This window comes from Elephas maximus, chromosome 7 (genome assembly GCF_024166365.1).
Source record: "Elephas maximus indicus isolate mEleMax1 chromosome 7, mEleMax1 primary haplotype, whole genome shotgun sequence".
NCBI classification, from domain to species: domain Eukaryota; kingdom Metazoa; phylum Chordata; class Mammalia; order Proboscidea; family Elephantidae; genus Elephas; species Elephas maximus.
This window is the reverse complement of record NC_064825.1, coordinates 121,975,910-122,001,392: the sequence shown is the minus strand read 5'-3', so window position 1 is coordinate 122,001,392 and position 25,483 is coordinate 121,975,910. Positions and strand designations below refer to the sequence as shown.

At 38.3% G+C, this 25,483-nt stretch overlaps 1 protein-coding gene across 1 annotated transcript; it reads left to right on the top strand.

Moving 5' to 3' along the window:
- Nucleotides 1–15,707: 15,707 nt before the first annotated feature.
- On the top strand, nucleotides 15,708–16,725 carry LOC126080643 (olfactory receptor 5A1-like). The gene has a single exon (XM_049891821.1). The coding sequence runs from the start codon at nucleotides 15,757–15,759 to the stop codon at nucleotides 16,723–16,725; it is 969 nt and encodes a 322-aa protein (XP_049747778.1). The 5' UTR covers nucleotides 15,708–15,756.
- The last annotated feature ends 8,758 nt before the right edge of the window (nucleotides 16,726–25,483 follow it).

Here is a 25,483-nt window from a genome sequence, read left to right as displayed (position 1 = left end):
CCATGCGAACTGGCTGGGCCCCCTCGCGGGGTGAGTTCAGGGGGTAGGGCTGGGCCCCTTGTTTGCGCCGTCAGCTCCCCTGGGCTCTGCCCTAAATCGGGTGCCAAAGGTTACCTGACTGGGAGGCTGGCTCCAGGCTCTGAAAACAATCGCTGCTTCCCCGTATTTGTTCGTTTTCCATCTCTAAATCTGTGTTTGTTGTTCAGGGTTCTTAGGTTGTTATGTACTTGATCGATTCACTTGTTTTTCCGAGTCTTTGTTGCAAGAGGGATCCGAGGTAGTGTCTACCTAGTCCGCCATCTTGGCCCTGCCTCCCGCTTGCTACCTTTTAATAACCCAGACACCACTCACCAAAGTGGGATGCAGAACATTTTCTTAATAAACTTTGTTATGCCAGTTGACCTAGATGTCCCTTGAAACCATGGTCCCTAGGCCCCTGTCCCTGCTACTGTGTCCCTCGAAGTGTTTGGTTGTATTCAGGAAATTTCTTAGCTTTTGATTTAGTCCAGTTGTGCTGACTTCCCCTGTGTGTGGGTTGTCTTTCCCTTTACCTAAGATAATTCTTGTCTACTAACTCTGGCTGCCTAGTGGTTAAGAGCTATGTCTGCTAACTGAAAGGTCAGCAGTTCAGATTCACCAGGCACTCCTTGGAAACCAAATGGGCCAGTTCTACTCTGTCCTATAGGGTCGCTATGAGTCAGGATCAATATGAAGGCAAAGGGTTCAGTTTTTTGTTCAGATCTAGTTTGTGAATACTCCTCTCCCTCCCACCTCACCCTCATAAGCACCAAAGAATGTGTCCTTCTGTGTTTAAACCTTTTCTTCAGTTCTTATAATAGTGGTCTCATACAATATTTGTCCTTTTGTAACTGACTAATTTCACTCAGCATAATGCCTTCCAGATTCATCCATGTTATAAGATGTTGTGAGGATTCATTGTTGTTCTTTTTTGTATTTTTAGTATTCCATTGAATGAATGTACCATAGTTTGTGTATTCATTCATCCATTGAAGGGCACCTAGGTTGGTTTCATATTTTTGCTTTCGGGAACAGTGCTACAATGAACATGGATGCACATATATCTACTCTTGTGACAGTGCTTATTTCTCTAGGATATATTCCAAGGAGTGGGATTGCTGGATCGTATGGTTCTTCTATTTGTAGCATTTTAAGGGAGCGCCAAATTGATGTCCAAAATGCTTTTACCATTTTACATTCCCACCAGCAGTGTCTAAGTATTCCATTCTCTCCACAACTTGTTCAACATTTATTATTTTGTATTTTGGGGATTAATGCTAGCCTTCTTGGGGTGAGATGGTATCTTGTTGTAGTTTTGATTTGTATTTCTCTTATGGCTGATGATCATGAGCATTTCCTCATGTATCTTTGAGCTGCTTGGACATCTTCATGGTGAAGTGTCTGTTCATATCCTTTGCCCATTTTTATTGGATTATTTGTCTTTTTTTTTTGTAGAGATGTTGGATTTTCCTGTAGATTTTAGAGATTAGGGCTTTGTTGGATTTGTCATAGCTAGAAATTTTTGCCCAGTTTGCAGTTTTGCTTTTTACTCTTTTGGTGACGTCTCATTTTATTTATTCGTACTTTCGATGAAGGTTTACAGAACAAATTTCTTATCAGTTAATACACACCTTGTTCTGTGACATCGGTTAATGACCCCAAGACATGTCAACACTCCACCTTCTCAACCCTGGGTTCCCTGTTATCAGTTTTCCTGTTCCCTCCTGCCTTCCTGTCTCTGCCCCAGGGCTGATGGTCCCCTTTAGTCTTGTTTCGTTCCATGGGTCTGTTCAATCTTTGGTGATGGGTGAACCTCAGGAGTGACTTCATTACTGAGCTGAAAGAGTGTCTGGGCGCCATAGTCTCAGGGTTTTTCCAGCCTCTGTCAGGCCAGCAAGTCTGGTCATTCTGTTTGAGTTAGAATTTTGTTCTACATTTTTCTCCACCTCCGCCTGGGACCCTCTATTTTGATCCCTGTCAGAGCCGACAGTGGTGGCAGCTGGTACTATCTCATTGTTCTGGACTCAGTCTGGTGGAAGCTGTGGTAGATGTGGTCCATTAGTCCTTTTGACTAATCTTTCCCTTGTATCTTTAGTTTTCTTCATTCTTCTGTGCTCCAAAAGGGTGAGACTTGTGGAGTATCCTAGATGAATGCTCACAGGCTTTTAAGACCCCAGATACTACTCACCAAAGTAGAACATATTCTTTATAAACCATGATATGCTAGTTGAACTAGATATTCTCTGAGATTATGTTCCCCAAAGCCCTCAGCCCAGCAATTCGGTCCCTCAGGGTGTTTGGTTGTGTCTATGGAGCTACCATGACCTTGCGTTGTACAGGTTGTGCTGGCTTCCCCAGTATTGTGTACTGTATTACCCTTCACCAAAGTTTCCACTTATCTATTGTCTATTAAGTGTTTTTCCATCCCCACCCCTTCCCTCCCTCGAAATCATCAAATATTGTTTGTTTTTCTTTGTAAAGCTTTTCATGACTATTTATAGTAGCGGTCTCATACATTATTTGTCCTTCTGTGATTGATTTATTTCACTCAGCATAATGTCCTCCAGATTCATCCATGTTATGAGATACTTGGTGAAGTCTTTTGATGAGCATAAATGTTTAATTTTTAGAAGATCTCAGTTGTTTTGTTTATCTTCTGATGTTTGTATATTGTTAGTTATGGTTTGTATCCTTCTAAAGCCATGTATGAGGGCCTCTAGCATTGACCCTATTTTTTCTTCTATTTTTGGTTTTATATTTAGGTCTTTGCTCCATTGTGAATTAGTTTTTGTGTATGGTGTGAGGTATGGGTCCTGTTTCATTTTTTTGCAGATGGACATCCAGTTTTGCATTGTATTTGGAGATTGTTTTGGGTAGAATTGACAATTTTACAATGTTGGGCCTACCAATCCGTAAGCGTGTTGTTTTTCTGTTTATGTAGGCCTTGTTTGATTTCTTGCAGTGGTGTTTTGTATATTTCTTTGTATAGGTCTTTTATGTCCCTGGTTAGATTTATTCTTAATTATTTTATTTTTTTAGGAGCTATTATAAATGATATTGTTTTCCTGATTTCCTTTTCATAGTTCTCTTTATTGGTGTATAGGAATCCAACTGATTTTTGTATCTTTGTCTTGTGTCCAGCTAGCATGCTGAATCTTTCTATTAGCTCCTGTAGTTTTCTCATGGAGTTTTTGCGTTTCCGTGTAGAGTATCACATCATCCTCAAGTAGGGACAGTTTTACTTCTTTCTTTCCAATTTGGATTCCCTTTTTTTCTTTTTCGTGCATTACTACTCTAACTAGAACTTCCAGCACAATATTAAGTAGGAGTGGTGATAACGAGCATTCTTGTGTCTTGCTCTTGTTTTCAAGGGGAATAATTTCAGCTTCTCTCCATTAAGAATGATGTTGGATGTTGGTTTTGTATAGATGTCCTTCATTATGTTGAGGAATTTGTCTTCTCTACCTATTTAATTAAGAGTTTTTTTTTTTTTTTTAATCAGGAATGTGTGCTGGAGATTGTCGGATGCCTTTTCCATGTCAATTGAAATGATCATTTGATTCTTTTATTTATGTGGTGGATTACATCGATTGATCTTTCTAAAGTGAACCGTCCTTGCACACCTGGTATGAATTCCACTTGCCGTGGTGTATTTTTTTTGATATGATGCTAAATTCTATTGGGTAGATGTTTGTTGAGAATTTTTTCATCTACAATAATGAGAGATATTGGTCTGTATGTTTCTGCTCAGAGGTGTCTTTGCCTGGTTTTAGTATCAGGGTTATGCTGGCTTCATAGAATGAATTCAGAGGTATCCCTTCCATTTCTAAGTTCTGCAATAGTTTGAATAGTACTGGTGTAAGTTATTTTCTGAATGTTTGGTAGAATTCTGCAGTGAACCCATTTGGGCTGCGGCTTTTTTTTTGCTGGGAGTTTTTTTTTTTTTTTTAACCTTTTCAATCTCTTCTTTGTTATGGGTCTGTTTAGATTCTCAACTTCAGTTTGTGTTAGTTTGGGCAGGTAGTGTGTTTCTAGAAATTTGTCCATTTCCTCTAGGTTTACATATTTGTTGGAGTACAGTTTTTCATAGGACTCTGTTATGATCCTTTTTATTTCAGTTGGGTCTATTGTAGTGTCCCCCAATTCATTTCTTATTTGGGTTATTTTTGTCCTCTCCTGTTTTTCTTTTATCAATTTGGCCAATAGTTTGTCGATTTTTTTGGTCTTTTCAAAGAACCAGGTTTTGGCTTTGTTGATCCTTTCTATTGTTTTTCTATTCTGTGTTTCATCTTTAATGTTTATTATTTCCTTTCTTTTGCTGGCTGTTGGCTTCTTTTGCTGTTCTCTTTCTGTTTGTTCCAGTTGTGTAGCTAATGTTTTGATTTTGTCCCTTTCTTCTTTTTTGATGTGTGCATGTATTGGCTTAAATTGACCTCTGAGCACTGCCTTTGCTGTGTCCCAAAGGTTTCTGTAAGATATGTTTTCGTTCTTGTTTGATTCTCAGAATTTTTTGATTCCATGTTTGACTACTTCTATTACCAAGTGGTTTTTAAGCGGGGTGTTATTCAGTTCCCATGTATTTGATTTTTTTCATTGTTCTTCCTGTTATTAATTTCTACTTTATAGAGTGTTGTGATAAGAGAAGATGTTTTTTGTTATCTCAGTGTTTTGGATCTTGTTGAGGATTACTTTGTGGCTTAAGATGTGGTCCATTCTGGAGAACATTGCATGTCTGTTGGAAAAGAATGTGTACTTTTTGCAGCTGTTGAATGGAGTTTCTATATGTGTCTATAGGTCAAGTTCGTTGATTGTGGCCTTTAGATATTCTGTATCTTTGTTGAGTTTCTTTCTAGGTATTCTGTCCTTTACTGAGAGTAGTGTGTCAATGTCTCCTATTATTATTGTGGAAGTATCTATGTCTCTTTTCAGTGCTGTTAGAGTTTGTTTGATGTGATTTGGATCCCTGTCATTGGGTCTGTAGATATTTATAATGGTCATGTCTTCATGGTTTCTTGTTCCTTTAATCATCAGAAAATGCCCTTCTTTGTCTTTTATGGCAGATTTTCTTTTCAAGTCTATATAATTTGAGATTAGTATTGCCATTCCTGCTCTTTTTTGGTAGCTGTTTACTTGATATATTTTTTCCCATCCTTTGATTTTTAATAAATTTATGTCTGTTTCTAAGACATGTCTTTCGTAGACAGCATATTGAGGGGTCTTTTTTTTTTTATCCATTTTGTCACTCTCTGTGTCTTTATGGGTGCATTTAAGCCTTTTACGTTAAATGTGATTATTGATAGGTATGAGTTTATTGATGTCATTTTGTGGTGCTTTTTTGTGGTGCTCAGGTTTTCTTTGTCCATCTTACTCTCTTGTGTTGAATTCCTTTTATTTCTGGATTTTTTTGCATTTGTTTCATCTTCATAGATTTTGCATTTACTGAGTCTTTATGTTTTTCTTCTTTATTTTGATGAAGAGATTTGTTAACGTTCTTTGTGGTTACTTTGAAATTTACTGCTGTGTTCCTAAGTTTACACCAGTCTTTCATTACTTGATAATGCCTTGATTTCCTCTCCATTTGAAAGTTCTATACCTACACTGTTTATGCTCTTTTTAATTGATCTGATTTGGTGTCATTTACAGATTCACCTCTCTGGTTGTCTGTTGTAAATCTTTCGTTTTATCCTTGAATGTTTATTATCTACGTTGGTATCTGGCTGATGATGTCTTATGTGCTAATTTCAGGTTGTTATCTGATGTTGTTAATTTTCTAACTGAAGGACTCCCTTTAATAATTCTCTGAAGTTTGGTTTGGTTTTGACACTTTCCCTTAGTTTCTGTTTATCTGGAAATATCCTAATTTTCCATCATATTTGAGTTAGAGTTTTGCAGGATATATTAGTCTTGGTTGGCAGTTTTTTTCTTTCAAGGTTTATGTATATCTTCCCATTGTCCTCTTGCCTGCATGGTTTCTGCCAAATAATCAGAGATTAGTTTTATTGTTTCCTCTTTGTATGTGACTTTTTGTTTTTCTCAAGCTGCTCTCAGGATTCTTTCTTTGTCTTTGGTTTTAGTGAGTATGATTATGTTATGCCTTGGTGTTTTTTGTTTGAGCCATCTATCCTATATGGGGTTTGTTGAGCTTCTTGAATAGTCGGCTTTTCTTCTTTCATGATATTAGAGAAGATTTCTGTCAGCAAATCTTGAATGATACACTCTGGATACAGCACAGGAGGTACTCACTCGTCTATGCCAAGAAATTTGGAAGAGAGCTTTCTGACCAACTGACTGGAAGAGATCCATATTGTTGTCCATTCCTAGAAAGATGACCCAACAGAATGCAGAAATTATTGAACAATATCATTAATACCACATGCAAGAATATTTTGCTAAAGATAATTCAAAAGCAGTTGCAGTAGCACATGAACAGGGAATGGCCAGAAATCTGAGCCAGATTCGGAAGAGGACATGAAAAGAGGGATTTGATGTCAGTTAGATCATGGCTGAAAGAATATCAGAAAGATGTTTACCTGTGTTTTATTGAGTATGCAAAGGTATTGAACTGTGTGGATCATAACAAATTCTACATAACATTTTGAAGAATGGGAATTCCAGAACACTTAACTGTGTTCATGAGGAACCTGTATACAGACCAAGAGGTAGTCATTCAAACAGAACAAGGGGATTCTTTAATACCATTGGTTCTTGATCATGTGCTACCTCCTGGAATGGTTGAACTTTGACCAATTCTTTCTGGTACAGTGACCCTGTGTATTACTTCCTCTTTCTTTTGATGCTTTCTGCATTGTTCAATTTTTTGCCCATAGAATCCCACAGTACTGCAACTCAAGTCTTGAATTTTTTCTTCAATTCTTTCAGCTTGAGAAATGCCCATCATATTCTTCTCTTTTGGTTTTCTAACTCAAGGTCTCTGCACATTTCATTATAATACTGTGTCTTCTCAAGCTACGCTTTGAAACCTTCTGATGAGCCCTTTTACTCAATCATTTCTTTCGTTCATTTTAGCTACTCTGCATTCAAGAGCAAGTTTCAGATTCTCTTCTGACCTCCATTTTGGTCCTTTCTTTCTTTCCTGTCTTTTTAATGACCTTTTGCTTTCTTCACGTATGATGTCTTTGATGTCTTTCCACAACTCATCTGGTCTTTGTTCATTAATGTTCAATGCATCAAATCTATACTTGAGGTAGTTTCTAAATTCAGGTGTGATATCGTGAAGGTTGTATTTGGGCTCCCATGGAGATGGGTTTATATTTTCTGGGCAGAGAAGTGGAGAATTTCTATGTAGAGAAGAACCTGCCCTGCAGAAAATATGTACTGATGCCTATAGCAAGGGTTCAACACAGCAGTTGTGAGGTTCCTGCCAGGCCACCTGTAAAACTGATCAGAGGAAAATCCCTGACCATGAATCAACTCTTGGTTTTTAGTGCCTTACTCTGTAATGTGAAAGGACAGCCAAGGATCACCAGAGAGAGGCCCTAAATATAGAAACAGGAAAAAAAAAAAAAGGAACTCAAATGACAAAAAGACAATGCAGAGAACATAAGAACGTATAGTACAAAAGTCTATGAAGAGTATCCTCAGAGAGATTAAAGAAGATATTTTCGAATCATGAAAACTTAAAGTACTCACCTTTTAAAACTATGTGCATTTATTATTTATTGCATTGATAGCTAAATTACAAAAATTGCTAGTTATTTATTTGTTGTATGGTGTCCATAATCATTCTTTCTGTGAGGAGTATCCTAAAATTATTTTGGGAAGGGGAATCCCCTTTTCTGTTCTCAGCCATCATCCTATGAGCATGATTGGTCCCAACTCTGGGTTTTGGGTGTAAACCCTGATTGGCTTCAGCCAATCAACAAATATCTTCCATTTGCCATTACAGCTAACTTGGGGTTTTAGTGGGGGACAAGCTCAATCAAGGCCAGAAACATGCAAGGAGGAGATTTTTGGGGTTTCTCGGAAAGAAAACTTCCTGTCTTTTGGTCTCGGTGTCTTCTCAGGTACCTGATGGTTGTGCTGCCTCCCTTGGACTCTGTGTGTAAGACATTCTGACAATTCATTTGGATATTTTTGGTCTTATTACCTCCACTTAAATTTCTTTTTGGCGTTACGTCCTTTCTCTGAGGCTTGTGAACCTGACAACCTATCTGCCTGAAAGAACGGACTGGTCAAAGAGATATGGACAAGGGAATACTAGGTAAAAAGATAGATACTGTTTTAAAAATATCCTGTTATGTACACTTTAGTGCGCATTTACAAAAGAGGCTCGGATGGGCTTAAAACAGGAGATTAAAGTTGTGTTAGTAGTACAAGTAGACCTTATATTCTGATATATGGCAACTAGCTTTTTGGCTTTCTCCACAGCCTGGTCTCTTTTATCCACTCTAAATGCTCTTCCTGTATAGTCCAGGGTTTTCCTGAAATAAAAGCCATAACTTGAAGACTAAATGACAGGGGCTTCATTTTCTGTAGTGTTTCAGGGCTAGAAAAGAAAAATTGTTCTCTTAGGTAGTGAGGTGGGATTAAGGGATTGGCAGGGTAATTTCACTTTGTGTTTTGGCATGATCAAATGCTATTTATCGTTTCAGAGTTTCCTAGTTTTCCTTTTTTTTTTTCCCCTTGTCTTTGCCCTTTGTCTTATGCTTATCCTCTCCTTCTCACCACTTCCCTCACCTACTCTTTTATTCCTTTAACCCCAAGCAGCTCGAGTTATGAGACAGAAAAGGGGAACCATTTATGCTTCATTTTCATATTCCAAGTCACACTAAGGTCTTTCTGAACATAATCCACTTGAATGATTCCCATCTAAATAATAACTTGTTCAAAAAGAGGAAAGTAGAGAGTTGAGGCTCCCTTTTCTGCAGAGTTGGGTTTATAATTGCTGGGTGTGTGCTGCTTCCTGGTGTCTTTCCAGATAGAGGTTTCTGAGGACTATTCCTATGGTGTGGTGACATAATTTGTTTCATAGATAACAGAGTTGGAAATGACCTCTATATCAGCCCCATGATTCTTTCCTGGGAATAAAGAGACAGTGTGAAAGGAGGGTTCCTTGATGTCAAAATGTCTCAAAAGATTAGGAGCCTGAAGGGAGATCTTGGAGCCTAAGCAAGGGACCAATTAACAGGGATGGTCTCCCTCCATCACCCAGGAGGTTGGTTATTTACAGCTCACATGGTTTTAATTGTCCCTTCTTTGCTGTGGATTGTGCTCTCAAGTTCTCTCTCAGATGTGGTAGGGACGATTCTTACTCATTTAAGGCCCTCTTCTTTCAAGGATGGTTCATTTCCGAAGGAGGCTGAGTTAAAATTGCTACCAGTGGGCTTTTTATTCTCAGAGTATTGATGGAATGGGAAGCCTCAGAAGCTGTAAGTTGAATATCTGTTCACCATTTCTGAGCATCTGGGTACATTGCCAGCTAAAAGAAGTTGTAACGCTTTCTCAGAACTCTTAGGCGAGTCACTTAGTGACTATTCTGTAAAGAATATCAGGCACCTAGGATAGAGGTACAACTCACGATTTACAAATAACTCAGTATCATTGTCCTTGAAGTCTGAATGTTATAAGAGGCCATCTTCCATGGTGACTTTTTTGACCTGAAAAACAAACCTGCAGAAGGACAGTATAAAATGTAGGTTGAGTCAATACATTTTAGCATAATGTTGGGGCTGGAAAATTTCTTACTCCTTTCATTAGTGTTTCAAATAAATGGGAATACACAGACCCAGAATAATAATAATAAAAAAAAAAGCTGTGGATTATTTTCGAGGGGCCTCCACTACCTGATTTATTTCACTTAAAAAAGTCAAACTTAGTCCACAGGTGAGTCTGTTTGGGGAAGGATTCTGGAGCAAATCGATCCAACACAGGGCATGATTAATGGGTCAAGTTGTAGTGAAAGGAAGGGACCATTATCATGTAATACTTGGTCTTCTGACAGAAATCTGTCCTCATTATTCCTCAACAAAATTCTTCAGATTTTGTTTCCTGCTATACGTATATGCAGAATTTAAAAAAAAAAACAAAAAAACAGCTAATCCGTATTATGCTCGGCCTACAGTAGAGCAAAACACTAGGAATATGTCAAAGGGGCCATATTTTATGATCTGTTTCCATTTCCTTCTTTTTAATTTTCTAAGAAGGGCAAAATGGAGGTAGGTATAGAGATGGGGAATATATTCTGTCACGAATGGCATGAAAAAAAGCTGAAGTAAGAGAACCAAGACCAACTCTACCCCAAGATAAACTTTATCCAGGAAGAAAGCTAAGGAGTTGTCCATAAATAAGACACAATAAGAGATTAAATTTGATTAGAAATTATACACTCTGGAGTGGTAGAGAAAACCAATGCAACATTTAAAAAGTGTCTGTGAGATTAGTAGTGATGACACTGGTTTAAAATACCTCTCTGCCTATGGGAAGTTTTGCTTTGCTAATTTTAATTTTAGTCATCTGTGGACACAGGCTTTGCAGTAGTTACCATCTGTTTTAGTCATCTAGTGCTGCTGTAACAGAAAAAACCACAAGTGGATGGCTTTAGTAAAGAGAAATTTACTCTCTCATAGTCTACTAGGCTACAAGTCCAAATTCAGGGCATCAGTTCCAGGGGAAGGCGTTCTGTCTCTGTTGGCTCTGGAAAAGGTCCTTCTCATCATTTTTTCCCTGGTCAAGGAGATTCTCAGGTGCAAGGACTGTGTATCTAAAGGACAAGCTCTGCTCCTGTTATTGTTTTCTTGGTGGCATGAGGTCCCCCTGTCTCTCTGCTTGCTTCTCTCTGTATCTGAAACGAGATTGGCTTAAGACACTATCTAATCAATATACCTGCTGCTAATCCATGTTACTAACACCATAGTGATAGGATTTATAACACATAGGAAAATCTCATCAAAAGACAAAATGGTGGATAATCACACAATATTGGGAATCATGGGCTAACCAAGTTGACACATATTTTGGGGGGACACAAGTCAATCTGTGATCCTGCCTAAGGGCTGAGATTTCTCTGCTCCTGAGTTATTTACATATTGCAAACACTTCAATGCCTTTTCATTTCTTCTTCTGTGAGAGACTAAATTCTCTTCCACTTTGCCTCATTTCCTTGGCAATCAGGGAGTGTTACTGCTTTTCTATTCTTTTACTGAAAGGATACCTATGTGAAGAGACATGATGATTGTGTTATTGATGGTGTTTTCCAGTATGTTGATTGTCTCGTTTGTACAGTAATGCCTCTGAAATAAGTTCTGCCATTCTAGAGCCGTTTTGTGAGAAATTCGTACAAAGAATATGCAAGGGCCTTCTTGGATCCGTAAAGTCCTGCTCACATCTAGTTCGTGATTACCCACAGGATATTGTGTCTTTCTCTGTCTCATGCTACACATCATCTCTTTTCTTGTATTGTGTCTTTACAGGCACATTTCTTGCCTACCTTCCTGGGCTTTGGCTCACTTTCTGTCTCCTTTGCATCCTCCAAGCCACAAAATGTAGTGCTTTGAGCCTGAGAGTTGTTTAGAAATAAGGTTAATCATGCAATTGATAGTTTTCAGAGGCAGTGAAATGTAGTTGTTAAAAATGTGGCTCTGTAGCTAGAGGGCCTGGACTTGAATCCCATTTCTCCTCTTTGTAGGGTGGGTGACATGTGCCTGATTGCCACTGTGAGTTACACTGTCTCTTCATCTGTAAAATAGGAGAAATAAGAATACATGTCATATAGGGTCGTTGGGCAAATAAAATTAAATAAAACATAAAAAGATTCAGAATAACACCGGGAAATTAATAAGCACTTATTGATCATATTTGGAACCAAAAAATTATAAGCATATCAAACAAGCTTGTGGTTTTAGGAAAAATGTATAAGGAATAAACTGGGGTAATGAAGACTTTCATGTAAATATTGTTTTCTAAATTATTTCTTGAAATGTTGTGGCTTATGTGGTCAGGAAAAACACAAAGAAGGCTGAATAACTCAGCCAATGAGAAATAAAGAAATTCTACAAAGTACAGAAAAGACAAGAAAGCACTAATCTAAGGAGCTCATAAGGTAGGGCCGGCATTTTCCCAGTTTGTTGTTAGGTGCTGTTGAGTCAATTCCAACTCATAGCAACCCTATGTACAACAGAATGAAACTCTTCCGGGTCCTGTGCCATCCGCATAGACTTGATATGTTTTAGCCACTTTGTCAATCCATGTCATTGATGGTCTTCCTCTTTTTCCCAGACCCTTTACTTAACGAAGCAACATGGCCTCCAGGGACTAGTTCCTTCTGATAACATTTCCAAAGTACGTGAGACGAGGTCTCATCATTCTCCTTTCTAAGGAACATTCTGGCTGTACTTCTTCCAAGACAGATTTGTTCATTTTTCTGGCGGTCCATGGCGTATTCAATATTCTCTGCAAGCACCAGAATTCAAAGGCATTAATTCTTCTTCAGTCTTCCATATTCATTGTCCAACTTCTGCATAATATGAGGCGATTAAAAATACCACGGCTTGGGTCAGGGACACCTTAGTCCTCAAGGTGACATCTTTCCTTTTTAACACTTTAAAGAGGTCTTTTTGTAGCAGATTTGCTCATTGTAAGACATCATTTGATTTCTTGATTGCTGCTTCCATGGCCGTTGATTGTGGATCCAAGTAAAACAATATCCTTGACAACTTCAATCTTTTCTCCGTTTATCATGATGTTGCTTATTGTCCTATTTGTGAGGACTTCTGTTTTCTTTATTCTGAAGGCTGTAGTCTTTGACATTCATCAGAAAATGCTTCAAGTCCTCTTCACTTTCAGAAAGCAAGATTGTGTCATCTGTATATTGCAGATTGTCAGTAAATCTTCCTCATTCTTCATAAAGTCTCATTTTTTTTTTTTTTGGATTATTTGCTCAGCATACAGATTGAATGAGTATGGTGAAAGGATACAACCCTGGTGCACATCTTTCCTGTTTTTAAACCACACAGTATCCCTTTTTTCTTTTGAAAAGACTGCCACCTGATCTATAGATATGTTCTGCATGAGCATAATTACATGTTCTGGAATTCCCATTCTTCCCAGTGTTATCCATAATTTGTTATAATCCATGAAGTTGAATACCTTTACATAGTCAACAAAACACAGGTAAACTTTCCTTTCTAATTAATTCCTTCATTCCCTCATAATCCTTCTGAAAACGGTACCAGAGAGCCACAACCCATCCGATTTAGAGAAATGGGCCCCTTACCCTTAGTTTCCTAGTCATGACCTTATAGTCCCATAGGGATTTTCTCTTTTCTTCATTTTTGGTGACTGGGAAATGATTGGAGAGAAGAAAAATATTTTGAGCAGCTAATGTTGGCAAATATTTGTACTTCATAGAAATGCTTTATTCCATTAACACCATAGTCTTTCTCTATGATAATCTCAAAGGTGCCTACTTTCTACCCTTATAATTAACTCCCAGGCTACGTTTGACAGCTGTTTCCTATATTTGTTTATTTTTCTTTTCCTTTTTTAAAAATTATACTTTAGATGAAGACTTACAGAAGAAACTAGTTGCTCATCAAACAGTCAGTAGACACATTGTTCTATGACATTGTTTAACAGCCCCACTCCATGTCAACACTCTCCTTTCTTAACTCTGGGTTCCCCATTACCAGCCTTCCTGTTCCCTCCTGCCTTCCAGTTCCTGCCCCACAGCTAGTGAGCCCCTTTAGTCTTGTTTGGTTCTTTGGGCCTGTTCAAACTTTGATTGAAGGGTGAACCTCAGGAGTGGCCTCATTACTGAGCTGAAAGGGTGTTCGTGGGCCACACTCTCAGTGTTTTTCCAGTCTTTGTGAGGCCAGCAAGTCTGGTCTTTCTTTTTGAGTTCGAATTTTATTCTACATTTTTCTCTAGCTCTGTCTGGAACTCTCTATTGTGATCCCTGTCAGAACAGTCAGTGGTGGTAGCTGGGTACCATCTTGTTGTTCTGAACTCAATCTGGTGGAGGCCGTGGAGGATGTAGTCCATTAGTCCTTTGGACTAATCTTTCCCTCGTTTCTTTAGTTTTCTTCATTCTTCCTTGCTCTCAAAAGTTTGAGACCAGTGGAGTATCCTAGATGGCTGCTCGCAGGCTTTTAAGATCCTAGATGATACTTACCAAAGTAGAATGTAGAACATATTCTTTATAAACTACGTTATGCCAATTGAGTTAGAGGTTCCCTGAGATCATGGTCCTCACAGCCCGAAGCCTAGCAATTTGGTCCCTCAGGGAATTTGGATGTGTCTATGGAGCTTCCATGACCTTGCCTTGTACAGGTTGTGCTGGCTTCCCCAGTATAGTGTACTGTCTTACCCTTCGCCAAAGTTTCCACATATTGGAATCAACTCGAGAGTACTGGGGCTGGGGTTTATTGTCTATTAAGTGTTTTTCCAACCCCTCCCCCCTCGTAATCATCAAAGATTGTGTCTTTTTGTATGTAAACCTTTTCATAAATTTATATAGTAGTGGTCTCATGCAATATTTGTCCTTTTGTGATTGACTTATACACAACTCCCAGGCTACATTTGACAGTCATTTCCTATATTTAAAATAATTCATAATTTTCCTTCTAATTTAGGTTGATCTGAATAAAAATGTGTTTTTCTTGGGGGGTGTTTTAGTGATACTGTAGAGAAAGCAACAGTTGTAACTTCTTGAAGGAGACCTATAGCTCGTGATGCAAAAATATTCTTTAGGTTAGTTACCATTTGTTTGAAGACTTGCTTCTGTGTTTCTCTGGACTGACTCCAATGTGAAGGAGAGGAAAAAAAAAATTCCTAAGTCTTTCCCAGAGTTTCCAGTCCTCATGCCTATTGTCTAAGCATGAATCTTACAAAAGCTCAAGTAGTTTCCCTGTAGGAGAAGTCTCTGAACTGGGAACCACAAATAGACTTCAGAGTGACTGTAAATTCCAAAATTCTCCAAGTAAAGGTGGTAAGTAGTTGTATTTTGCTGGAGAGAGGAACCTGAGTTTCCACAGATTTTTAAAGGACACTAAGACAATCAATAGTCACTGTGCTAGAAAATCAAACTCTGAAGTATTTCTGATTTGAGGAAAGGGAGTTTCACAGCTCTGTGGACCTTTGTATAATTTCATTTCACAGACGGCTTCCTAGAGTCACGAATTTGGTTATGTCACATCCATTTCCAAGCTCCTGTTGCTTCTGATTTACTCTTCCCACCATCCTGCTACATGACTCTTACATCTCTCTAGGTATAATAAGAGCAGAAAGGGTATTCCAGAATTGTCAAGAGTGCCTCATTATAGATTAATGAAAGGTCAGTTCTCAAGGATATTTTAAAGATTACCTACCCAGAATCCTTTTTGTGAATATTCAGGAGCTTCTCCAATCATTAAGTTAATGCAGAGCAATGTCCGGTAAAATTTTTCTGTTTTGCCATATAAAGGAATTGCACTATTTCCCTTATCTGGCCTATCTCCAAGTCTCACATATTTGGAAAATCTGCCATGGGAAAACATGAAATGAAGACATTTTAGGAGAAAACGGACTACTGATGCCCACTGAATGCCTTTTGTCCCCAAAGAAGGAATGATAATATATAGCCAAGAGGTTTTTTCAGTTAAGGTTGATGATTGTATATGAAAGGAGATTACACTCAACATTGATATTTTCATATTGTAAAATTATTCTGATACATGACTAAAAAAATGATCTGTACTTTTTTGGGAATAAAGCTATTTCCTTATCTCACCTTTTCTTCAGCAGATGACATCGAGCAGGTCCATGGGATGGAATGGAAACCACACCTCTGTGGCCATGTTTGTTCTCCTGGGACTCTCAGATGAAAAGGAGCTACAGCTCATCCTCTTTCCAATATTCCTAGGGATCTACCTTGTGACCCTGATCTGGAACCTGGGTCTCATCCTCCTAATTAGAAGGGACTTCCGCCTGCACACACCCATGTACTTTTTTCTCTGTTTCCTGTCATTTATAGACGTCTGCTATTCTTCTTCCATCAGCCCAAGGATGCTTTCAGACTTCCTAAAAAATGAAAAAATTATTTCCTTCATTGCCTGTGCCACTCAGTATTTTGTTGCAGCCTGGATGGCTCTGGCTGAGTGCTGCCTATTGGCCACCATGGCCTATGACCGATATGTGGCCATTGGCAGCCCACTACAATACTCAGCCATTATGGTACCTGACCTCTGTGGGAAGATGGTTGCTGGGGCCTATGTAAGTGGTTTCCTTAGCAGTTTATCTCAAACAGTCTCTTGCTTTCAACTTTACTACTGTGGGCCAAATATCATTCAACATTTCTTCTGTGACTTGCCTCAGATTATTTCCTTGTCTTGCTCCAATCCCTTCATCGCCCAAATGACCCTTCTCGTGGTAGCTATTGTTGTTGGATTTGGTTCTTTGTTTGTTATCCTCTTATCCTATGGTTTCATTGCAGCATCCATCCTGAAAATATCCTCAGGCAAAGGTTGTGCCAAGGCCTTCAATACCTGTGCCTCCCACCTGGCAGCTGTGACACTCTATTATGGCACAACCCTCTCTGTGTACTTATGTCCCAAGTCTAATCAGTTCATGAAGCAGGACAAGGTGCTATCAGTGTTCTATGTCATCATCATTCCCATTTTAAACCCTCTGATATATTGTCTGAGGAACAAGGAGATCAAAGAGGCCCTCAAGAGGCTTATAAAGAGAACAGCGGCCTTATGTTCGTCAGAATAATATTTGGGCTGGTGTCATTACCGTATAAGGTAGATGGAGGTGAAAATGTTTAAGTGACATTTTGCATGTCACAGGAATAACTAGACAGCAAGAAGTAACAACTTGGCTTCCTTATTTCTTGAGGCCATCATGCTTAGCTGCCATCAAGAAGTAATCTAACCCAGTGATATTATATAAAGTTTAAAAAGCCAGTTTCCATTATTAGAATTCAGCTAGATAAAAGCCTAAAAGTTGATTGTGCTTTGAGAGAAGTGTTGGTAGATACTATATGTACAGAAATGACAAGAGTCCACGACACCAAACAGCATGCTCTTTCCTTCACAAATTTTTTCATTTCTATTATTTATTCTTAATTTTTTATCATTTATATACATTAAAAATAAAATGATATGAAATAATAACAATAAAACAAAAACAATGTTAATGCATAAAATTAAATATAGGTAAAATTAAAAATAATTTTTATTTATTTAGTTTATTGTGCTTTCAGTGAAAGTTTACAGTTCAAGTTAGTTTCTCATATAAAAATTTATAGTACCCTAGTTGCTCTCCCTATAATGTGACAGTATACTCCTCCTTTTCACCCAGGTTTCCTATGTCCATTCAACCAGCTCCCGTCTGTTCCTGCCCTCTCATCTCTCCTCCAGACAGGCGCTGTCCATTTAGTCTCACGTGCATACTTAAGCTAAGCAGCACACTCTTTATGAGTATCTTTTTATGTCTTCTAGTCCAGCCTTATCTTTTTCTGAAGAGTTGGCTTCAGGAATGATTTTAGTTTTGGTTTAACAGAGAGTCTAGGTGCCATGTCTTCCGGGGTCCCTCCAGTCTCATTCAGATCATTAAGTCTGGTGTTTTTAAGAGAATTTGAGTTCTGCACCACATTTTTCTCCTGCTCTATCAGGGACTGTCTGTCGTGTTCCCTGTCAGGGCTGTCTTAGTCGTAGCAGGGCACCATCTGGTTCTTCTGGCCTCAGGATGACGGAATTTCTGATTTATGTGGGCCTTTCTGTCTTTTGAGCACTATTTTCCTTGTGTCTTTGGTGTTCTTCATTTTCCTTTGTTCCAGGTGGGTTGAGACCAATTGATTCATCTTAAATGGCTGCTTGCTAGCTTTTAAGACCCTAGACACCACTCACCAAAGTGGAATGCAGAACATTTGCTTAATAAACTTTGTTTATGCCAATTGACCTAGATGTCTCCTGAAACCATGGTGCCCAGAACCCCACCGCTGCTACTCTGTCCTTCAGAGTGTTTGCTTGTATTCAGGAAACTTCTTAGCTTTTGATTTAGTCCAGTTGTGCTGACTTCCCCTGTTCTGTGTGTTGTCCTTCCCTTCACCTGAAATAATTCTTGTCTAGTAACCCTGGAAGCATAGTGGTTAAGAGCTACGGCCGCTAACTAAAAGTCAGCAGTTCAAATTCACCAGGCACTCCTTGGAAACCGAATGGGGCAGTTCTATTCTGTCCAGTAGGGTCGCTATTAGTCGGAATTGACTAGATTACAAAGGGTTCAGTTTTTTCTTAGGATCTAGTTAGTGAATACCGCTCTCCCTCCCTCCCCACCCTCATAACCATCAATGGATGTTCCCTTCCATGGTTAAACCTTTTCTTCAGTTTTTATGATAGTGGTCTCATACAATATTTGTCTTTTTCCAGCTGACTAATTTCAGTCAGCATAATGTCTTCCAGATTTATCCATGTTTATGAGACGTTTTCCAGATTTATCTTTGCTCTTTCTTGTTGTGTAGTGTTCTGTTGTGTGAATATACCAAAATTTGTTTATCCATTTATCTGTTGGGCACCTAGATTGTTTTCATCTTTTTGCTCTTGAGAACAGTGCTGCAATGAACATGAGTGTGTATATATCTACTCTTGTGACAGTTCTTATTTCTCTAGGATATATTGCAAGGAATGAGATTGCTGGATCATATGGTACTTCTATTTCCAGCTTTTTAAGGAAGTGCCAAATTGATTTCCAAAGTGGTTTTACCATACATTCCCACCAACAGTTGTAAGTGTTCCATTCTCTCCACAACCTGTCCAACATTTATTATTTTGTGTTTATTGGATTAATGCTAGCCTTGTTGGGATGAGATGGTATCTCGTTTTAGTTTTGATTTGCATTTCTCTAATGGTTAATGACCAGGAGCATTTCCTCATGTATTTGTGAGCTGCTTGAATGTCTTCTTGGTGAAGTGTCTCTTCACATCCTTTGCCCAATTTTTAATGGGATTATTTGTCTTTTTGTGGTAGACATGTTGGATTTTCCTGTAGGTTTTAGAGATTAGGCCTTTGTTGGATTTGTTGTACCCAAAATTTTTTTCCCAGCTTGTAGTTTCCCTTTTTCTCTTTTGGTGAAGTCTTTTAATGAGCGTAAGTGTATAATTTTTAGATCTCAGTTATCTAGCTTATCTTCTGATGTTTGTGTATTGTTAATTATGCTTTGTGTCTTGTTAACACCATGTATTAGGGCCTCTTGAGTTTGCCCTATTTTTTCTTCTATGACCTTCATAGTTTTTGGTTTTATATTTAGGTCTTTGATCCATTGTGAATTAGTTTTTGGCTATGGTGTGAGGTATGGATCCTATTTCATTTTTTTGAACATGGACATCATGTTTCTATTTGTCGATTGTTTTGGGTAGAATTGATATTTTCACAATGTTGGCCTACTTATCCATGAGCATATTATGTTTTTGCATTTATGTGGGTCTTGTTTGGGTTCTTGAAGTAGTGTTTTGTACTTTCCTTTGTATAGGTCTTTTACATCTCTGGTTAGATTTATTCCTAAGAATTTTATTTTTTTAGGGGCTTATTATAAATGGTATTGTTTTCCTGATTCCCTTTTCATTCTTTTTTTTTTTTTTTTTAGTGTATAGGAATTGGAATGATTTTTTGTATGTTTATCTTGTATCCTGCTATTCTGCTGAGTCTTTCTATTAGTTCCAGTAGTTTTCTTGTGGAGTCTTTTGGTTATTCCATGTAAAGTATCATATCATTCTCACATAGGGACAGTTTTACTTCTTCCTTACCAGTTTGGATGCCCTTCATTTCTTTTTCTTGTCTTACTGCTCTAGCTAGAACTTGCAGTACTATGTTAAGTAGGAGTGGTGATAAAGGGCATCCTTGTGTCTTGTTCCTGTTCTCAAGGGGAATGATTTCAGCTTCTCTCCATTAAGAATGATGTTGGCTCTTGGTTGTGTATAGTTGTCCTTTAGTATGTTGAGAAATTTCCCTTCTAAACCTCTTTTATTGAAAGTTTTTTCAGAAATGGGTGTTGGACATTGTCAAATGTCTTTTCTGCTTTGAAATGGTCATGTGATTCTTTCATTTTATTTACGTGGCCAATTACATCGATCAGTTTTCTAATGTTGAACCATCCTTGCGCACCTAGTGTGAATTCCACTTTGTCCTGGTGTATTATTTTTTGATATAATGTTGAATTCTGTTGGCTAGAAGTTTGTTGAGAATCTTTGCATCTACATTCAAGAGAGATATTGGTCTTTAATTTTCATTTTTTGAGGTGTCTTTGTTGGTTTTACTATCAGGGTTATGCTGGTTTCATAGAATGAATTCAGAAGTATCCCTTCCATTTTCAGTTCTGAAATAGTTTGAGTAGTGCTGGTGTTAAGTTCTTCTCTGAGTGTTTGGTAGAATTTTCCAGTGAAGCCATCTGGGCCAGGGATTTTTTTTTTAGGAGCTTTTTTTTTTTTTTTTTAAATTACCTTTTTAATCTCTTCTCTTGTTATTGGTCTGTCCAGATTTTCAACTTCAGGTAGTTTTAGTTTGTGTAGGTAGTGTTTTTCTAGAAATTTGTCCTTTTCTTCTACATTTTCAAATGTGTTGGAGTACTATTTTTCATAGCATTCTTTTATGATGGTTTTTATTTCAGTTGGGTCTCTTCTGATATCATCCATCTCATTTCTTATTTGGGTTAGTTTTTGTCCTCTCCTGTTTTTTCTTTTATCAATTTGGCCAATGATTTGTCAATTTCGTTGATCTTTTCAAAGAATCATCTTTTGGTTTTGTTGATCCTTTCTATTGCTTTTCTATTCTCTATTTCATCTCTGGTGTTTATTATTTCCTTTCTTTTGGTGGCTGTTGGCTCCTTTTGCTGTTCTTTTTCTATTTGTTCCAGTTGTCTAGCTAATGTTCTGATTTTGTCCCTTTCTTCTTTTTTGTTGTGTACATTTATTGCTATAAATTGACTTCTGAGCTGTGCCTTTGTGGTGTCCCAAAGATTTCTGCGGGATGTGTTTTCATTCTTGTTTGATTCTAGGAATTTTTTGATTCCATCTTTGATTTCTTCTATTAGCCGATGATTTTTAGGCAGGGGGTCATTCAGTTTGCATGTATTTGATTTTTTTTCCTTCTTCCTGGTATTAATTTCTACTTTTAGGGTGTTGTTATCAGAGAAGACGTCTTTTATTATCTCAGTGTTTTGGATCTCATTCACCATTACTTTGTGGCTTAAGATGTGATCTACTCTGGAGAACATTCCATGTGCACTGGAAAAAAATGTGTACTTTGCAGCTGTTGAGTGGAGTGTTACACATATATCTATGAGGTCAAGTTGTTTGATTGTGGCCTTTAGATCTTCTGTATCTTTTTTGAATTTCTTTCTAGACATTCTGTCCTTTACTGAGAGTAGTGTGTTGAAGTCTCCTACTAATGTGGAAGTATCAGTTTCTCTTTTCGGTGCTGTTAGAGTTTATGTATTTTGGAGCCCTGTCATTGGGTGTGTAAATATTTATTATGATTATGTCTTCATGGTGTATTGTCCCTTTAATCATTAGATAATGCCCTTCTGTGTCTTTTATGGCAGATTTTGTTTTAAAATCTGTGTTATTTGAGATTAGTATTGCCATTCCTGCTCTTTTTTTGGTAGCTGTTTGCTTTATATATGTTTTTCCATCCTTTCATTTTAAATAAATTTGTGTCTTTGTTTCTAAGGCATGTCTCTTGTAGACAGCATATTGATGGGTCCTTTTTTTTTTTTTATTATCCACTCCGTCACTCTCTGTGTCTCTATGGGTGCATTTAAGCCATTTACATTCAATGTGACTGTTGATAGGTGTGGGTTTATTGCTGTCATTTTGTAGTGATTTTTTTTGTGTGTGTGGTTTTCACACTTTGTTTCTCTAGTCTCCTGTGCTGAATTCTTTTTGTTTTGGATTTTTTTTTTTTTTTTTTTTGCGTGTTTCATTTTTGTAGATTTTGTGTTTAGTGAGTCTTTATGTTTTTCTTCTTTCTTTTGATTAGTAGATTTGTTAATTTTCATTGTGTTTACTGTGAAATTTACCCCTATCGTCCTAAGTTTACACCAGTCTTTTACTACTTGATAACACCTTGACTTCCCCTCCATTTGGAAATTCTATACCTACGCCATTTATTTATTCCCTTTTTTATTTGATCTGATGCTGTTGTCGTTTATAGATTGACCTCTCTTGTTCCCTATTATAAGTCTTTTAGTTTTGTTTTATTCTTAAGTGTTTATTATCTGCGTTGGTATCTTCCTGATGGTGTCTTATGTGCTAATTTCAGGTTGTTGTTTGATGTTGTTAGTTCTCTAACCAAAGGACTGCCTTTAAGAATTCTTGTTAAGTTTGTTTGGTTTTTTTACACATTCCCTTAATATCTGTTTATCTGGAGAGGTTTTAATTTTTCCATCATATTTTAGTGAGAGTTTTGCAGGATATATTATTCTTGGTTGGCGTTTTTTTTCTTTCAAGGTTTTATATATGTCATCCATTGCCTTCTTGCCTGCATGGTTTCTGCCAAATAATCAGAGCTTAGTTTTACCGTTTCCTCTTTGTATGTGACTTTTCATTTTTTCCCAGCTGCTCTCAAGATTTTTTCTTTGTCTTTGGTTTTAGGGAGTGTGATTATGGTATGCTTGGCGTTTTTCATTTGAGCTATCTATCCTATATGGGGTTTGTTGAACTTCTTGGATAGCTGGCATTTCATCTTCCATGATATTAGTTAAGTATTCTGTTAGCAAATCTTCAACGATCCTCTCTGTGCTTTCTGTTTTCTCCCCCTTTTCTGGAACTCTGATCACTCGCAAATTTTTGCTTTTGATTGTATTCCACATAGTTTTCACATTTTTCATTTTTCTTCATTCTTTTCTTTGATTTTTTCCTGAAACAATGTGGTATCCAAGAATTTGTCTTCAATTTTGCTGAATCTATCTTCCATTATTTCAAATTTGCTCCTAAAGCCTACTATTGCACTGTCCATTTCTGAACTCTTGTTGTTTATCTTTTGGGTCTAATGGCTGTTTTGGTATGATTTTTAGTTTTTTATTTATTATGACATTTTATTCCTATATTGTTTTCCTGATTTCTCCTATTGTTTTGTCTGTCTTTTCCATGATGTTGTCTATTTTTTCCTCATCTCTGTCTACGTTTTCCTTCACCTATTGAAGAACCCTGAATATTAGAGTTCTGAGTTCCCTATCTGGTAGTTCCAGTACCTTTTCTTCCAGTAGAAGGTCATCTGATTTTTTATTTTGGTCATTTTCTGGAGCCATCTTCTCCTATTTTTGAAATATGTCTTGGTATCATTGGCTGTCTTCAGGACATTCAGGAATTATTTTCTTCATTTATCGATTGTAGATTTGATTATCTCATCCTGTTTTTTTGTTTTATTTGATCATATCTGTGCAAGTGGTCTGTGTGTGTGTTTTTGCTTGCTCGCCTGTGGGCACGATAGTTCTCGCTATCTTGTCCAAGTGAGTAGGGCCAGTCACTCAGCTATGTTGCAGCAGGGTGGATCCAGTGCAGGTGAAAGCGTGGGGATGGTAGTTTGCTGTATAAACTGGGGGCGGTGGGGTTGTGCTGGGGGCAGTGCAGGGCTGAGTCCTGGGTACCATGTCAGTACCACTCAGGGGGTGTGGCACTTGGCACATGGTGCAGATAAGCAGAAGTTAAAGGAGAGGATGTGATGTGTAGAGGTAAGTAGGTGGGTGAAAGTAGAGAGAAACAAAGGCAGAGAAGGTAAAATGAAGTGAAAAAATAGAAAAAAGTAATAAAATGGCAGTGAAGTAGAATTCAGTCAGTGTGGGTGGGGCAGATGCAGGGATCCCTTGTACTGGTGGCTCTCTAGCTGAGTGTTGTGGCTTGCCCTGCCAAGAACCAACCTTGGTGGCACATGGGGCTAGGTGGTTGAGAGAAAGGACAGGAAAGAGGAGAAAGCAAGAGAAGAAACCAACAATCAAGCAATCAAATCAAAAAATAAAAAGAACACCCAAAAATTATAGTGGTGGGTGTGCAGGCCATTGGGGGTGAGGTGGAATGGGGTGGTGGCGAGCAGCTCTCTCTCTCAGCAGGTGGCATAGCAGAGCCTGTCAAAAAGGGGCAGAGGCAGTGAAAGGTCTAGGTGGAAGAGGGAAGGGGAGAGATAAAGAAAAATATAAACTATGGTGCTGAGGAAGGTGGCCTATGGGGTCAGTGCAGATCTGGGGAAGCCGTGTGCCAGATGCTCTCTAGCTGAGTAGTACAGTACAGCCCACCAAGAAGTTGGAGGTGGTGCACAGGGCTGGATGATGGGATAGAAGGAAGGAAGGAAGGGGGAGGGAGAGGAGAAACAATTAGATCAGAATAACAACAACAACAAATGGAACAAAAAAAGGTTTTAAAAAAGCACCCAAACAAAGAAACAATAAATGAAATGACCCTAAGGGAGCCAGTCATTGTTGGCTGTGCAGACCCGGGGGAGCTGAATGCAGTGACTCTCCAACCAAGCTGTGCAGCATGGCCCCTCCATAAGGGGTGGGGCTGGTTCACAAGACTGGGTGGGTTGAAGAAAGGAGAGGAAGGAAAGGAGAGAGAGGGAGAGAAAAAAAATAAGAAAAGAAAAGAAAAAAAAGAACAAAGCAAGCACCAAAAAATCACAACCTGTCAAGAAGGGAAGGGGACAGCGTGCTGGACTAGCTGGGTGGGAGAAAGGTAAGGAAAGAAGGAAGAGAGAGAAGCAACACAGAAGGCCAGAAAAAGTCTGTCAAAAGCAAACAACAAGAAGTATAAAGCAAATGAACCAAAAAATCACAGCCCATCAAGAAGGGGAAGGGATGGTACATGGAGCCAACTGGGGGGAAGAAATAGAAGAAAGGAAGGGAGAGAGAAAAAAGTAGTAAAAAAAGCCACCCTCCCAAATATGTCAAAAAACACACAAATACACAGCAACAACAACAAAAAGAACAGAGCGAACAAACCAAAAAATTCGCAGCCTGTTAAGAAGGGGAGGGGATGGCACACAATGTTAGAGAAGCAACCAAAAAAAGTAAAACAAACAAATATACAAACCAAAAGAAACAAACAAAACAATAGGGCTGGTGGGACTGGCTGGTAGGGGCAGGGCAGACCAGAGAAGCAGTGAGCTAGTTCAACAGCCGTGGTTGGTTGGCAAGCAGTGGGGACTGCTTAGAGGGAAGAACTGTAGGGGGTAGGAGAATGTGTATCCCTGGTTACCAGGTGTTCTGTCTCTTATTGGGAGCTCCATCACCTTGCCTTTCCATACTCCCTGTCTGAGTTCTTTGGCAAATGTAGCCTGAGATGTCAAATCCAGCCATGTTAGCTGGAATGGACCTCCACTCTGTAGCTCTCTTGGCTCTCTGTTATCTGTCAGTTTTTATACTATTCGGTGCTTGATTCTTTATTCCCTCATTTGGTACTTAGGGTTCCAGGATTGACGTTTATATCTGTTTTACTTGGTTTTTTGGGTCTTTGTTGCAGAGGGACAGTATGGTAGTTTCTGTCTAT

Coding starts and splice junctions, on each gene's coding strand:
- LOC126080643 (XM_049891821.1), top strand. CDS start 15,757: ATGACATCGAGCAGGTCCATGGGATGGAATGGAAACCACACCTCTGTG.